Source organism: Trematomus bernacchii, unplaced genomic scaffold (genome assembly GCF_902827165.1).
Source record: "Trematomus bernacchii unplaced genomic scaffold, fTreBer1.1, whole genome shotgun sequence".
Lineage (NCBI taxonomy): Eukaryota > Metazoa > Chordata > Actinopteri > Perciformes > Nototheniidae > Trematomus > Trematomus bernacchii.
Genome location: NW_022988098.1, coordinates 6,905,139 through 6,921,631, shown reverse-complemented (window position 1 = coordinate 6,921,631; position 16,493 = coordinate 6,905,139). Strand labels below are relative to the sequence as shown.

The 16,493-nt window shown below is 39.3% G+C and overlaps 1 protein-coding gene across 1 annotated transcript in view; it reads left to right on the top strand.

The window, feature by feature from the left end:
- epha8 (eph receptor A8) overlaps positions 1-16,493 on the top strand; it is a 111,214-nt gene that overhangs the window by 45,674 nt on the left and 49,047 nt on the right. The window contains exons 3-5 of the mRNA XM_034122005.1: positions 5,641-5,694; positions 10,255-10,398; positions 11,952-12,101. Coding sequence (XP_033977896.1) covers positions 5,641-5,694; positions 10,255-10,398; positions 11,952-12,101 — 348 coding nt within the window. The remainder of the gene's footprint in view (positions 1-5,640; positions 5,695-10,254; positions 10,399-11,951; positions 12,102-16,493) is intronic.

The following is a 16,493-nucleotide window of genomic DNA, read 5'->3' as shown; positions in this document are numbered from 1 at the left end:
GGTGAGGCGGGTGAGACTTCCTACATCTTAATTATCCCGGTGGTTTTTGGCAGCGGTGCCTTGGGGAGTGTGTTGGGGGGAGAGAGAGGAGTTGGAGGGTTTCCGTGCTGATCCCTGTCTTTTTATCCGAGGCAGAGTTCAGCCGGGCGACGCCCAAAGCTTCCCGGGTCGACCCTTTCCCTCTCAATTACTGCGCCACTCGCAGCCCAGGAGGATCATGGGAAACACCGGGGTTAAACACACATGCACTTCTTCATTTATACATGCATACAAATTGGCTGCACTAAGACAAAAGTAATCAATGCAGCATGTTGTTGAAGGTTGAGATTTATTGTGTTCATGATTCAAGAGAATACCAGTTTTGGAACCGATGAATACCCAACGCACCTTATCCTTTGTGTTGTTCCCACCTGTATTGTGTTATTTAGATTTCTGTGCATGTACATGGTCTTCAAAGGCAACAATCCCTGTATTCCCTCCAGAGGTCATTTCTCTCCCAGATACACCCCCCCCCCTGCCTGAAACGCCTCCATTGGACTCCTTTGTTTACTTCCAGTACATACTGACATCAATATGTAACAGTTGCACTTCTATTGGCTAGCGCTCCAACACATTGTACGTGATAGGCTAAGGGGCGGGACCAGAGGTTGCGCTAGACTCCAAAATCCATTATAACCCGTCGGCCTGTACACAACTCTGCCGGGGGGGGCAGATACGCTAACAGTTCACTCGCTCGTGAACTGTTAGCGCCGTGTTATGCATGCCCACTGCACCTCGCGGGAGCGCGCGCAGCGTAAAGCAAGTAGCCTACTCAGAGACATTTCAATTATCTGTTCGGCAAAGTTAGGTTTGGAAACGATATCCTTTCCTTTTGGGAGGGCATGCATAATAACACGGCATAACACCGGAGCCTCGCTGCGGGGAAACTTTGGCGCTGTTCTCAGTTTGTTCTAATCTGTCAAAATGACGGACGGCTTTCAGATTTTTCCGTCATTGTTAAAAAAAAAACGTCATAAACGGAAAATATTCGGTTAACGCGACCTGGGCGGGACATATCTAAGCGGTTGACCAATCACAACAGAGCCTGCCAGCTAACCAATCAGAGCAGACTGGGCTCTGGTTTCAGACAGAGGGTGAAAAGAGGTGCTGCAGCACAGGCAGTATGAGAAAAATAAAGAGCTTTTTGAACATTAAAGCATGGAGACATGTCCCAGGAGAGACACTACATACTGATATACACCTGCACATCAGCAGGAGAGGACTCTTTAAAGTAGAGACACTAAATACTGATATACACCTGAACATCAGCAGGAGAGGACTCTTTAAAGTAGAGACACTACATACTGATATACACCTGAACATCAGCAGGAGAGGACTCTTTAAAGTAGAGACACTACATACTAATATACACCTGAACATCAGCAGGAGAGGACTCTTTAAAGTAGAGACACTACATACTGATTTACACCTGCACATCAGCAGGAGAGGACTCTTTAAAGTAGAGACACTACATACTGATATACACCTGAACATCAGCAGGAGAGGACTCTTTAAAGTAGAGACACTAAATACTGATATACACCTGCACATCAACAGGAGAGGACTCTTTAAAGTAGAGTCACTACATACTGATATACACCTGAACATCAGCAGGAGAGGACTCTTTAAAGTAGAGACACTACATACTGATATACACCTGCACATCAGCAGGAGAGGACTCTTTAAAGTAGAGACACTACATACTGATATACACCTGAACATCAGCAGGAGAGGACTTTTTAAAGTAGAGACACTACATACTGATATACACCTGAACATCAGCAGGAGAGGACTCTTTAAAGTAGAGACACTACATACTGATATACACATGAACATCAGCAGGAGAGGACTCTTTAAAGTAGAGACACTACATACTGATATACACCTGAACATCAGCAGGAGAGGACTCTTTAAAGTAGAGACGCTACATACTGATATACACCTGAACATCAGCAGCAGAGGACTCTTTAAAGTAGAGACACTACATAATGATATACACCTGAACATCAGCAGGAGAGGACTCTTTAAAGTAGAGACACTACATACTGATATACACCTGCACATCAGCAGGAGAGGACTCTTTAAAGTAGAGACACTACATACTGATATACACCTGCACATCAGCAGGAGAGGACTCTTTAAAGTAGAGACACTACATACTGATATACACCTGCACATCAACAGGAGAGGACTCTTTAAAGTAGAGTCACTACATACTGATATACACCTGAACATCAGCAGGAGAGGACTCTTTAAAGTAGAGACACTACATACTGATATACACCTGAACATCAGCAGGAGAGGACTCTTTAAAGTAGAGACACTACATACTGATATACACCTGAACATCAGCAGGAGAGGACTCTTTAAAGTAGAGACACTACATACTGATATACACCTGAACATCAGCAGGAGAGGACTCTTTAAAGTAGAGACACTACATACTGATATACACCTGAACATCAGCAGGAGAGGACTCTTTAAAGTAGAGACACTACATACTGATATACACCTGAACATCAGCAGGAGAGGACTCTTTAAAGTAGAGACACTACATACTGATATACACCTGAACATCAGCAGGAGAGGACTCTTTAAAGTAGAGACACTACATACTGATATACACCTGCACATCAGCAGGAGAGGACTCTTTAAAGTAGAGACACTACATACTGATATACACCTGCACATCAGCAGGAGAGGACTCTTTAAAGTAGAGACACTACATACTGATATACACCTGAACATCAGCAGGAGAGGACTCTTTAAAGTAGAGACGCTACATACTGATATACACCTGAACATCAGCAGGAGAGGACTCTTTAAAGTAGAGACGCTACATACTGATATACACCTGAACATCAGCAGGAGAGGACTCTTTAAAGTAGAGACACTACATACTGATATACACCTGAACATCAGCAGGAGAGGACTCTTTAAAGTAGAGACACTACATACTGATATACACCTGAACATCAGCAGGAGAGGACTCTTTAAAGTAGAGACACTACATACTGATATACACCTGAACATCAGCAGGAGAGGACTCTTTAAAGTAGAGACACTACATACTGATATACACCTGAACATCAGCAGGAGAGGACTCTTTAAAGTAGAGACACTACATACTGATATACACCTGAACATCAGCAGGAGAGGACTCTTTAAAGTAGAGACACTACATACTGATATACACCTGCACATCAGCAGGAGAGGACTCTTTAAAGTAGAGACACTACATACTGATATACACCTGCACATCAACAGGAGAGGACTCTTTAAAGTAGAGTCACTACATACTGATATACACCTGAACATCAGCAGGAGAGAACTCTTTAAAGTAGAGACACTACATACTGATATACACCTGAACATCAGCAGGAGAGTACTCTTTAAAGTAGAGACACTACATACTGATATACACCTGCACATCAGCAGGAGAGGACTCTTTAAAGTAGAGACACTACATACTGATATACACCTGAACATCAGCAGGAGAGGACTCTTTAAAGTAGAGACACTACATACTAATATACACCTGAACATCAGTAGGAGAGGACTCTTTAAAGTAGAGACACTACATACTGATATACACCTGAACATCAGCAGGAGAGGACTCTTTAAAGTAGAGACACTACATACTGATATACACCTGAACATCAGTAGGAGAGGACTCTTTAAAGTAGAGACACTAAATACTGTTATGAACCTGAAACTGAGCATAATATGTCTTCTTTAATAAAATTATGCATCAATGTATCCAATTTCTTTCCACACTGATTTGGATTTAAGTCCGACTGAAGACAGATTGACTTATTAGACTGTTTGTGCACAACCTGCTTCAAGTGTATCTCAGTGAAATGAAATGCAAATGGTTATGTTTGTACTGTTTCTGTAGAATAAAAACAAAAACATTGACAAACTTGTGCAATATTTGGAGTTGGCACACAAGAAGATGATTTCTTTAATCTTCTCCTACACTGCAAACTAGGCCTTTGTACCCACTGATGCATCAAAAACAAATCTTTATTTTGAATGTAATCTTCCTGTGCGTGCCACTACATGAAATCTGTGCTTCTGCTAGGCTCCTCATCAGCAGATAGAGGCATTTGGGAGTGCAGCTTATATCTCCTCACAATACACTCAGACTGCAGTAGTAGGTGAAAAGGAGGTGTAACGCACATGAACACATTTATAAATGCTAACACATTTCACTTACTGCTCCTCCTTAGTAATTATATTATGTTCTGCAGGCAGCATTCAGTAAACAATGTAAATCTAATCACATACATAAGGGGCATCACATTAAGGGAGAATGGGTCCCCATGGAATTCCATTAAGTGAATTCCAACATGCAGGAATGTAGATCACATGACTGCATGTGTTCACCGTTGCTCACCTGAACAGAATATATCAGCATGTTAAACAACAGGAATAATCCCACTTTAAAGGGGACCTATCATGCAAAATGCACTTTTGTACGTCTTTTATACATGAATATGTGTCCCCGGTGTTCCAGGGAACTCACCAAGTGTCAGAAAACACAATCCTCTCTATTTTCCTCCATACCCAAATCTCTAAAAAAGGGGCTGCAACGGATCTGATAAAAACTGATCCAGATTTGAACACTGTCCTGACGTCAGGACGGTGGCGCTACGGCTATTGGGCCAACTCCACCAATCAGGAGGAGACAACCACAGCATTGCCGTTCGAAAGCGCTGGAGACGCTGTAGTACATATGCCAGGCCTCTAGATGGTGCTGTTCTCACTGAATCAACCCTTGCAAAAACAGAGCTAACATTTTTCAAATTGAGCAAAATGAGGCATGGCTAAAATGCATGATCTGTTTGGTATTTTGAAAAAAAAACAAGTATAAATATGCCTTATATAGGTATGGTCCTACACTATATTATTCAAATATAGCATGATAGGTCCACTTTAACAATGTTTATTAAGATTTAATCTCTGGGAAAAATAAAATGGATTCTGGAAAAATTACATTAACGGGATTATGTAATCAGGGCACAACAACAAATGACTGTAATCCTTTACAGTTACAGTGTTACAGTTACAAGTGTGCATCTCTACTTCTACTGCCTGAATCTGCTTTATGGTTTTCACTTTCTTTGCTTCATTTGTTCTGTTTTTAATTCAGCAGGTGAACCTATATGTTCATAACATAGAGTGTGTGAGCTTAACTGTGTGTGTCTAAAACGGAGCATTTTCTGTCAGCTCAGATTTTTTTTTCGGGAAGTAATCAGATAACATTACTTGTATATTTTGATACTCAGATTAGGTTAGTCATTACATTTCATTACAGGTAACTATTCATTGTAATAAAATTGTTTTTGTGTCTCCTAACCTTGAGTGTCCTTCACTTCCATGTTGTTTGTTTACTACAAATGTATAGAATACCATACACCTGCAACATATGACAGGAGTCGTCCCATGTTTCTGTTGAAGTCAAAGCTAATAATATTCAGCACGAATAGACGGTCATGTGGGAAATATAAAAAGCAGCTGAGTGATCTGCAGCACGTGAATCTGAAAAAGATGTTTGAACATGTGACTGACCAAAAGATTTTTTCCTTCTCTTCACAGTGGGATGCCATTAATGAGATGGATGAGTACTTCACTCCCATCCACACATACCAGGTGCGTAATCCTCTCACTGCTTTTTACAGTTAATTATAACAAGAACTCCAGTGGAAAATATCACTTTGATCTCAGAAAACGTGGGTTTCTTTTCAAGGTGAATCAGGTTTCTATGACATAAACTGAAAACTTAAGCACCAATTATTCTACTATATTCGTTTGATTATATGGTAATTTTTAGAATAGAAATATATATTGTAAAACCGTTTCTGTAGTTGTTAAAACTCACTTAATTACTGTTTAAGGTTGTATTTCATTATTTATACTCTTCCGATCATTACAATGATATCGTATACACAGTAAGGAAGGCAAGTTCAAACAGAAACTCCAAGGACATTTTTAGCAGACACAAAAAATTAAGTATTTTGCAATTCTTAATTCAATAAACATAACATTAGCAACAATTCTAATACAAATATCCCATCATTCCAGTTACTTGAACAATTTTTATAATACTTTTTTACTATTTTTGTCTTGCAGCCTTAGTCTATAACTTTTATTTCCCAACGTACAGAGGTTATGACCCAGTGTCATCGTTGGTAGCTTGAAACCTGACAGCAGCCAACATTGTTAATGTAAAGCCACCAAAACAAAATGGCAGGGCATATTATTAATGTATGTTTCTAAAATGTTAAAAAAGGATAATTCTACTCTTACCAGTCGTTCAAATGACAAATCACATCTTCAGGAAAAAACATAATCCACAGATATCTACTGTAAAGATGTTTATTAATATTGATGATGTATGTTCAGAATCAGAATACCTTTATTCGTCCCACAGAGGGGACATTTTGTTAAGAAAAAGAGCCAAAGACAGCTTAATGTTACCTAAGAAGCATGCATAACAAAGATGTAAAATATATTGTACATCCATGTTGACAACCCCCAGGACAGAGGGGCTAAAGAACTGTTTTGTGTTCTTGATAACTATGGACTGACTCAGCATGTGGCGGAGCCCACGCACAATAAGGGGCACACTCTGGACTTAATTATCTCAAAGGGTCTGAATATCTCAAAGGTTGTGGTGACTGATGTTGCACTCTCTGATCATTCCTGTGTTTTCTTTGAGAGCTCTATTTCTGTTCACAAAAATGTTCAGAAAGAGGTAACCACAAAGCGATATTTAACTGAAAATACTAGGGAAATGTTTACTCATAATTTTTCATCCACACTTGCCCCTGCTAACATCTCAGTAAATGAGCTAGTAGATCATTTAAATTCAAAAATGAAAAATGTTATAGATACCATTGCTCCAACTACGGTAAAGGAAGTGATTGGCAAGAAAATATCTCCATGGAGAAAGGCCATGACCGTGAGAACAGAAAAAAGAGAGTGTCGAAAAGCTGAACGTAGGTGGCGAAAAACAAATCTCCAGGTTCACTTTGAAATCTATAAAGAGAGACTTGGCCTTTATAATTTGGAATTGAAAAACGCACGACAGTCTTTCTTCTCTGACATCATTACCAAAAACAAAAACAACGCACGTGCCTTGTTTGCTACCGTCGACAGACTAACTAACCCCCCAGTGCAATGATTTTGCCTCCTTCTTCACTGACAAAATTCAGAAAATTAGACAAGCAGTCAGTGCCTCTGCATCAGGTACAACAAATGTGTTGTCCCTATGTCCACCTAATATCAATTCAAACACCATGACACAATTCCATCAGATTAATGGTAAAAACTTAGAGGACATTATTCAACTTCTGAAATCCTCCTCCTGCTGCCTTGATATTATTCCAACAGGATTTTTCAAAGATGTTTTTCCTTGCATGGCCTCAGATCTACTTCATATAGTAAACACATCTCTTCACTCAGGTATCTTTCCAGAGGCCCTGAAAACTGCAGTCATTAAACCGCTCTTAAAAAAGAATAATCTAGATGCCTCAGTAATGAACAATTACAGGCCAATATCAAACCTGCCATTTCTAGGTAAAATCATTGAAAAAGTTGTATTTCAACAGTTGAGTAACTTCTTGCATTTAAATAACTGTTTGGATGTGTGCCAGTCAGGATTTCGTCCAAACCACAGCGCTGAGACTGCTCTTGTAAAGGTCTTCAATGACATCCACTTAAACACAGACAGTGGCAGAACTTCAGTGTTAGTATTATTAGATCTCAGTGCTGCGTTTGACACTGTTGACCACAACATATTACTAGACCGACTAGAAAACTGGGTGGGACTTTCGGCAACAGTTCTAAATTGGTTTGAGTCCTACTTAAAGGACAGAAAAAACTTTGTTTCTATAGGTAAATACACATCTGAGTTGACAAATATGACATGTGGGGTACCTCAAGGCTCCATCTTGGGGCCTCTTCTCTTTAACATCTACATGCTACCACTGGCTCAGATAATGAAAAACAACAAAATAAGTTACCATAGCTATGCGGATGACACACACATTTACGTAACAATTTCACCAGGAGATTATGCTCCAATTCAAACACTGAGTAAGTGCATTGAACAAATCAATGACTGGATGTGTCAGAACTTTCTCCAATTAAACAAAGATAAAACTGAGGTAATGGTTTTTGGAGCCAAGGCAGAACGTATAAAAGTTAGCGCTGAGCTTCAGTCTGCAATGTTCAAAACAACAGATAAAGCCAGAAATCTAGGTGTAGTCATGGACTCTGACCTGAGTTTCAACAGTCACATTAAAACAGTTACTAAATCAGCCTACTATCACCTAAAGAACATATCTAGGATTAAAGGACTAATGTCACAGCAGGATTTGGAAAAACTTGTCCATGCTTTTATCTTCAGTAGACTCGACTACTGCAATGGTGTCTTTACAGGCCTCACTAAAAAATTGATTAGAAAGCTGCAGCTAATTCAGAACGCCGCTGCTCGAGTCCTCACTAACACTAAGAAAGTGGATCACATCACTCCTGTTCTGAAGTCCTTACACTGGCTTCCTGTGTGTCAAAGAATAGATTTCAAAATATTGTTGCTGGTTTATAAAGCTTTGAATGGTTTAGGCCCAAAATACATGTCTGACCTACTGCTAAATTATGAACCATCCAGAACTCTCAGGTCTTCAGGGACTGGTCAGCTTTCTGTCCCCAGAGTCAGAACTAAACATGGTAAAGCAGCATTCAGTTATTATGCTCCAAATATCTGGAACAAACTCCCAGAAACCTGCAGGTCCGCTGCAACTCTTACTACTTTTAAATCCAGGCTGAAGACTTTTCTTTTTGCCGCTGCTTTTAATTGAACTATTCACATCTTAAACTGCACTGTAACTTTTAACTTTTATCCATGTATTTTTTCTTTTAATGTTTATTTTATTATCTTTTCTTTTTAAGGACTGATTTTAAATGCCATTTTTAAAATGTCTTCCATTTTTGTAAAGCACTTTGAATTGCCTTGTGTTGAAAGGTGCTATATAAATAAACTTGCCTTGCCTTGCCTTGCCTTACATATTGCACATATTGCGCATGGTTGGTATATACCAGCGACGTGCAGTCAGTGGAGGCAGGGGAGGCAGAGCCTCACCTGTCATACTCCAATGTAACGGAAAAACAATTAAAGAAAAACTAAATAATAATAATAATAAAATGTCTCCACTGATCTTGTGTAAATGTGATTTATGTATGATTCCAATCGCATTTTATAGCCAAAATCAGCAAATTTGCCGAGCTCCGCTACGGGAGCGATGAGAAGTGAGGCAGGCACGAGCACTGCCTCACGTAAGCCCACAGTAACTTGCTGGAGCACGGGTACTAATTTAGCGCGGCCACTTATTTTGTGAGCGCGCTCAAGCCATTTACTGTGGGGTGAGGTGAGGCACAGATGAGCTCTGCCTCAATTCAGAATGCGTCACCCCACAGAAACTGGCTGGAAAGCGGGCCCTCAGCGCATGCCTGTTCCCATCTCACTGTAGGTCACCAATGTAATGTTTGTAGATCCCTTTATTACATTTATCCTTGCCATCCATAGTCTCTAAATAACTTATTTCACGTATATATGATATTTAGGCTCGCTGGTCTCATCGTACAACGGCAATGAAAAAATCACCAGGAGGCAGCCATAACCTCTGCCGCACTGAAGGCCCCCTTCAGTGCGGCAGAGGTACTGGGTAGCAACAAGAACCTGTGGGCTCACGTGCTACTGTTATTCTACCGCAAACAACAAACTAGAAAACTTTTGAAAACTAGACTTTTGAAACTACAGGAAGATAAGGAGGACTTTTACAAAACAGTAATAGAGATTGTTGTCCAGAAGGATAGCATGGACTTATATTCATCTTCAAGTCAAGGTAAGACCACAACTGTAATGAAAATGGGATCTTACTTAGAAAGAACAATCCAATATTTAGATTTTGGGTATCCTTTTGTTGATCGGTCTGTTTAAAATTAATCATAGCATCAGACTAAAAAAGATTTTGAAAATAACAGAATATTTCGATTAAGGTCAAAATAGGCTATAATATTTGTAAATCTGACTCTGAAAGAGTCAGTGCCTCACCAGCCATGAACCTCACCGCACGTCACTGGTATATACAGTAGGTACAAGGGGTGTTATAGCTAGAGTTCCTGATTATAACACTGTCTCTGATTCAGGTCTGTAACGTGATGAGCCCCAGTCAGAACAACTGGGTGAGGACGGGCTGGCTCCCCAGAGAAGGAGCCCGGAGGATCTACATTGAGGTCAAGTTCACCCTGAGAGACTGCAACAGCATGCCGGGGGTCCTGGGCACCTGCAAGGTAACACTCAGAGAGAAGGGGGGGGGGGGGGGTTTGGCAGGGGGGGAGACAAAGCTAGAAAGAGGAGGGAAGGAGATGAGGAGAGAACTGTGAGCGAGGAAAGGAGATCAAGCTGGAAAATCCCACTTAAGATTTATTTAGTTATTCTTTTTATTGGTCAATTTATTGAACATGTTAGAAACAAAACAAACAATAATAATAATTATAACAAAGAGAAGCAAAAAAAACGTTCTAAAAAAATATATAAAAATAAATTGTTTCCGTCCTCTTCAAAAGGGGCAAGAAGAAGCTTAAAAACGTTTCTGGTCCTACCCACTGTAACGTACATTCTTCATGAAAATCAAAGTGTAGTTAATCTTTTGATTCAATGTTTTAAACAAATCATTTTTTTGTAAAAAAATAACTTTTACAATGACAAGAAATAGCAAGCATCACTTCACACGTCCTGCTCATAACCATTCAGGATTTGGTTTCTAATTAATAATGTTAGTTTAGATAAAGCTGCACAGTATTTCAGCTCATCATTATTCCACCGATTTGACTTAAAGTGGACCTATCATGCTATATTTGAAACATATATTGTAGGGCCATACCTATATAAAACATGTCTGTGAAGTTTTTTTTCAAAATACCAAACAGATCATGCCTTTTAGCCATGCCTCATTTCGCTCTATTTGCTCTATTCCAGCCCTGTTTTTGCATGGGCTGATTCTGTGAGAAGTCTTCTTTGCTGCTTTTGTGGCAGACTACAGCGCCACTTACAGGCCTGGCATATGTACTACAGCGTCTCCAGCGCTTTCGATCGGTCTCTCATTCCCCTGATAGGTGGAGAGTTGCCCATATAGGCGGAGCACCCCTTTTCTGACGTCAGAAAAATTCAAATAATAATCAGCTCCGTTGCAGCCCTGTTTTTTAGAGATTTGGGTATGGAGGAAAAGAGAGAGGGTTGTGTTTTCTGACACTTGGTGAGTTCCCTGACACACCGGGGACACATATTCATGTATAAAAGACGTACAAAAGTGCATTTTGCATGATAGGTCCCCTTTAAGATCTGGAAAAATATCTTATCTAAGAGATGATGTGCAGCGTCGTTAATGAAAAATGAACACCAACATGGTGATCAGGATCTTGCAACGAGTTGACTCACAATATTGATTTTTAATGATTTTATTTTTTTTAATATTTGTATTGCTTCGGCTAAGAAAAATGTCATGTCCACAGCTGTCGTTAAATGTACCGGACTTCTTACTGCTTATTGATAGGACTGTACAGTGTAGTCCCTTGATCCTCCTTAGCAACGGCCATGTTCTCCTTAGCAGTGGTGTGTTAGCGAAAATCAACAACCTCTGACATATCCAAACTGACCAATCAGAATCGAGTATTCAGCAAAGCCTTGAAAAATTACCAAATAAAATGTGTTGTATAAAATAGGTTGAAAACCCCCCCAATTGAGGTAGTTTCAGTCCATATTTAAAGAGTAAAAGGTTACAATGTATAGCTAATTTTGTTCCCCACATTTACAATTAATCTTTCTACCTTTGTTTGTTGTACAGGAAACCTTCAACCTGTACTACTACGAGTCCGACAGGGCGGTGGGCTCAGCGGTGCGGGAGAACCAGTTTATTAAGATCGACACCATCGCTGCTGACGAGAGTTTTACAGGCGTGGACCTGGGGGTCCGCAGACTCAAACTCAACACTGAGGTATGAGCAACAACACCAAACAACAGCATGGTCCAAACCACAGGTAGATGTCAGTCCAGGCTCTTTGAAGCAATGTCTTACTCAGAGATGGCAAAAGTACACACATCCTTTGCTCAAGTAGAAGTACAGATACTCGTGTTTAAAAATACTCTGGTAAAAGTAGAAGTACTGACTAAACTTCTTTACTCAAGTAAAAGTAAAGAAGTATGGGCTTTGAAATGTACTTAAAGTGGACCTATCATGCTATATTTGAACAATATAGTGTAGGACCATACCTATATAAGGCATATTTATCCATTTTTTTTTCAAAATACCAAACAGATCATGCATTTTAGCCATGCCTCATTTTGCTCAATTTGACATTTTTTAGATCTGTTTTAGCAAGGGCAGATTCTGTGAGCAACAGCACCATCTACAGGCCTGGCATATGTACTACAACGTCTCCAGCGCTTGCCGTGGTTGTCTCCTCCTGATTGGTGGAGTTGGCCCAATAGCCGTAGCGCCACTGTCCTGACGTCAGGAAAGTGTTCAAATCTGGATCAGTTTTTATCAGATCCGTTGCAGCCACCAAACACACATTCAAACTAAAGTAACCAGCCTGTTTGGAAAATGTAAGAAGTAGAAAGTACAGGTATTGTTAAGAATGTAAGAAATCAAAGTAAAAAGTCGTCAGAAAAATAAGTAGTGGAGTAAAGTACAGAAAAATGTACTTAAGTACAGTAACGAAGTATTTGTACTCCACCATTTCCCACCTCTGGTCTTACTTTGGATTTTAAGTGCACTCTGATTCTCAGCACGTAAACGTCTGCAGAAGTTCAAGACGAGTTGGAAAGATCCACAGAGAGAACCTCTTCCTGTCTGTCACTCACTGCAGATCTGTTAAAAGAAACCAACAGCAGTTCAGCATCATGGGAAATACTTTGATATCGATAGCAACTTCAAATTTGATGCTGGGTAGTGGAGCTTGTCTTTTATTGATACCTTACATTGTTAGAAAGATGAAGATATAAAGGGAATGGTATAATTCATTGTACACTGTCCTTACATTTGCTGCACATTGATCCTGAGTTTGGTATAGGAAGCACAACTTCAATAAGGTTGTGGTTTTGGGGGATAGCCATTGACTCGTTCATCCTTTTAAATGTATCGCAGGAATCTGTTATTTGTTATCCCATAGTATTATTTCCTGATCCAAATTCAAAAGTGCTAGCATTTGGCTAACATCTATTGTTAAGTTTAAAGAAAAGCTTCTCAATGTCTTATTTGTTCATTTTCAGAGTCTATTAAAGTCTTATCCTCACCATGTTCTTTTGGATTATTATCACTTTACCTAATGTAAAAAAAGTACTGGGCACTAACTCTGGGGCATGCTAACACTTAACACTAAATCAAAGCCCTACTATTTAATTATTACGTTAAACCTGTTAACAATCGCTTCTCAAAAGCAGTCATGAGCAGCTTATCTTGCTCGTAGTTCAACTTTGGGGACTTTGACTTGCTAATTTGTGCTGTTGACCAATAGCAATCAATTTAACAACTCCAAAATAAAGAAATCTATAATCTATTAGCGGCATTTCAACATTGACTTTTCGTTACCTCATCTGTCAGGGTATAGATTTATAGTTTTGAAACAGGTGTACATGGCAAAGATATGTCTTTTGAATAAAGAAAGCTAAGCGCTAAGAGCTAACAAATTGGCTAATTGATTGTTAGAGAATGTGTAAGCTTAGAGAGCTTTCATTTTCCTCTACAATTGAACAAAATGCGGAATTACCGAACAATGGACAGAAGCATGGGCGTAGGAAGCATCCTGAATGTGGGGGGGGACATTTTTAACGGGGGGTGTGGGGGCGAAAAAATATATAGATTTCCTGTATTCTGGTGCATTTTAACAGGTGGTTTGATACTTGTATGTGGCTATACTAGCATGAGGAAAATGATGGGTACATTTTGTAATTTCATCCAGTAGTAAAGAAAGGAAACATATTTGATTATTAATTCAGAGCTGTCTTTGAATTAATAAAAAGCAGTTTAAAATGCCCAGTTTTTGTACATTTATATACAACAATAAATATTTGAGTGCATTGAGAGATATTGTTGTGGAGAGTCATTTATATATAAATCGCAAAATACATTTGTGAATCCTTCTGTGAGCATTTATTAATATTGAGACTGATCTGACTCCATACAGATGTTAAGTTCAAATAAATGTTGCTCTTCTGTCTATATTGGTCATATGATGCCCCTTGACTGAAATGTTTCCTGTTCAATATCCCCACTGATTTCCTTAAAATCCTGGGATGAGAGTCCACATCACAATTTACTCTCAACTGTCATTTCTCTTTCATCACTCACCTCAGCAATGGACCTCTCTCTCTGTCCCTGTATTCTGCCTCTGACTCACTCTCAAGTGCCTAGATGTCAAGAGAGGTGGTGAAGTGATAATTATTTATTGAGCAGTATACTCTTTCACATTGAATCATAACAAGTCATACTGAATGTAAATACAACTGACTCTAAAGTAAGTCCCAGTCTGTGACATTGGACATTTTGAAGACTCAAAGTCCCAAGCAGTAGGTATCTCTCTATCATGACATAAAGACGAAACTCCTCTCCAGAAGTGAGACGCCGCCATCACTGTTAACTGCTACCAGCTGATGACTTACTTTCCTCTTCTTTGAAAAAAATGTTCTTATGCCCATGTTGTCTGGGGGAGAAAACATATCAAACCAAGAGATCGTCAGCTTTGATTTTCGCTGTATTAACCATTTCCTGAACATTTGGTGTGTGTGCCTTACCTCCGCTACCGGCATCGCTTCATACAACAGATCTGAGCTGTCCAACTATGACAACACTCCTTGAACATGCGCGCGCTATGTGAGAATCTGCCTTGGTACAAAGTAGCAGTGAAAACATGGTACGGAGTTTCATTGATTTGGGCATTCTCTCAATAAGCAAGTGGAATGGATTTAATTTGATAGTAAAGCACTGACACAGCGCTCTACAAAGTGCAGCGAGTGGATAGACCGATTCACGGACTTTCCGCATAGTAAAAGTGGGGGGGTCTAAACTAATCATTTGAAAAAGTGGGGGGGACTTGTCCCACCCTCATATAATGGCTGCGACGCCCATGGACAGAAGACAGATAGAAAAATATAAAAAAACACATCTGCCTAAGAACCATTTAATAATGCATTTGTTAGTTATAGGCAGTTTCTATAAAGTAAATTAGGAACAACAACACTAGTTCTCACTCTCATTTGCAGCCATTTAAGGTGTGAATAAGTCTGCAAACTGTCCCTATAGAAGCATATGGACTTATTATATTCATATGCTTCCAAAATAAACTTATGAGTAATGTTTTGAATCCTTGCTTGGGTGTTAACAAGATAATCAACTGTGATAGAGATAAAAAAACAAGCATATAAAAATGTAAAAACTTCCATGTTTCCAGGTTGTTATTGTTGTTGTTGGAGGTTGATTAATGGCTGCTGCCAAAGCACAACACCAAACACCAGTCCAGAGATTAAATTAAGGCTGCGTTAACACTCTTCCACCTGTTTTGTTCACAAACCACTGCAGCAACCAGAGGTTTTAATATGAAAGAGTGAGAAAACTTTCCAAACGAAACTTCTCCAATGCGTCGGTGTACCAATCAGACTTGAGTAAATCTAATGAAACCAAACCCACACAGTCCTGATGCAGCAGATTAACTTTATTTATTCCTCTACGTTTTTGAATAATGCCTTAAAAAAAAATTCAGTTGGTCTGGACATGAATTTTTATTGTTTTATGGAAATCCACACATTTGAACTTAAACATCTAAGTCTTACACATCTTATTTTCAGGTGTTCCGAAGTATTACTGCATATATAAAGTAATTTTGCCTTTATTTATCATCTTAATTAGGCAATACGTTAATGCTCTGAAAGCCAAGACATAGTTTTTATTTGATTAAATGAAAACCCACTGTCTTGGTCCCTGCCGTGTTTCTCTCAGCCTGTTATTCATTGTTTTGGGAGACGTATGAGGGAAGAGGAGCGGCGCTGTGTAGTGGAGACGGTTATCGATGAAGTTGACACTCAATTCAAACATTTTGTTATTGCCTGAATATGGCGATCAAAGTGAAATCTTCTGAAAACCAAGATTTGTTTGTTTTAAATTAACCAAAAGCTCCAAATGACGAAAACAAATTCATATAAATCTATGTTTATATCGTAGTGATCTGTGCGACATCTGACAGATTTGTATATAGCATTTCACATATACTGTAAACACGCTCATGATGACCTGAAGTGTGTGTGATGAAAGTGTCAAATTCACACCTTTGAGATAGTTTCAGTCCATCTTTAAAGGGTAAATTAGGTTAAAATGTAAGAGTGAAATTAGCCA